The 1,075-nt window shown below is 30.3% G+C and overlaps 1 protein-coding gene across 1 annotated transcript; it reads right to left on the bottom strand.

The window, feature by feature from the left end:
• Positions 1-448: 448 nt before the first annotated feature.
• LOC111616475 (60S ribosomal protein L21-like) lies at positions 449-829 on the bottom strand. The gene is made up of 2 exons (XM_023357881.1): positions 672-829; positions 449-589 (listed from the first exon to the last, which is right to left on the bottom strand). Exons 1-2 carry the CDS (start codon positions 798-800, stop codon positions 473-475), a joined length of 246 nt encoding a protein of 81 aa, XP_023213649.1. The 5' UTR covers positions 801-829; the 3' UTR covers positions 449-472.
• Positions 830-1,075: the final 246 nt, after the last annotated feature.

Genomic DNA, 1,075 nt, shown 5'->3' with positions numbered 1-1,075 from the left:
TTTTTCTAATTTAATGGTCTGTCTAGTGGCATTAAGGAGACGTATGGGTACCTGTCCCTTTTTATTAGGGGTCACTAACAAATCCGCCCCCGATAATCCTTCCTGCNTAACAACAAATATAAAAGACTAAGTGCAACGTTGTAACAATTTTCATTTCCGTCCAAGTTAAGAATGATATGACTCATCGAAAACTGCGCGAACGAACATAAACAGTGGCGTAATCGTCCGACTTCAGACCGATTTTGAATTTGTAAATTATCATTGCAACGGACAGTTGACAGTGTGGTCTGGAGGAAACAATTTGTATCACTCTTGCTAAGGATATAATTTGTAATCTGGAATTTTTTGCATATGTTTTTAATATGTATTTAATTGCGGCTCGCGAAAAATTTCAAATTTTGAAAAATGGCTCAGACTATCAAGGAGTTTGGCCACCCTGGCTCTATGTATATTCATCAAAAAAAAAATAAAGTTACCTCACTCTTTTATTAACAATAACACCCACAGCATGTGGCGTAACATTAAATACTCTGCCAGTTTTCCCATGATAAAATTTATGAGGCATTCCTTTCTGGAAAGCTCCATTTCCCTGAAAAAATTAATATCTAATTTTATTCTCTGATTAATTATAATCTATGTTTCATATGCATAATCAACATAATAATTTTTACCTTTATATCAACAATGTCACCTCTTTTATATACTTTTAGAAATGTAGATAATGGTTCAACACCATGTTTTCTAAACTTTCTAGAAAATAGGTATCTGGTACCTCTTCTGTAGCCTTTTGTATTTACCATTATTTATAGCTCTGTAAAGAAATTAAAAAGAGTTTATAGAAATCAACAATATATATTTTTTGTGAAATCTGATGAGTACAAATTTTTAATTTTAAAAGTTAAAAATATGACTGAATAATACTGAAAATGTTTTAAATTTTTTCAGTGAAAATGATCCTGATATAGAAAGAAGTGTTATTGTTAAGAAATCAGTGTTAAATGCAATAAATCCATATAAGCAATTGTTAAGTAAAAGAGAAAAAAAGCATAAACAACCAATTTTAGATTCATATTTT

The sequence above is a fragment of the Centruroides sculpturatus genome, unplaced genomic scaffold (genome assembly GCF_000671375.1).
Source record: "Centruroides sculpturatus isolate CEXI.00-Female unplaced genomic scaffold, Cexi_2.0 scaffold3328, whole genome shotgun sequence".
NCBI lineage: Eukaryota > Metazoa > Arthropoda > Arachnida > Scorpiones > Buthidae > Centruroides > Centruroides sculpturatus.
This window is presented reverse-complemented; position numbering and strand designations above follow the sequence as displayed.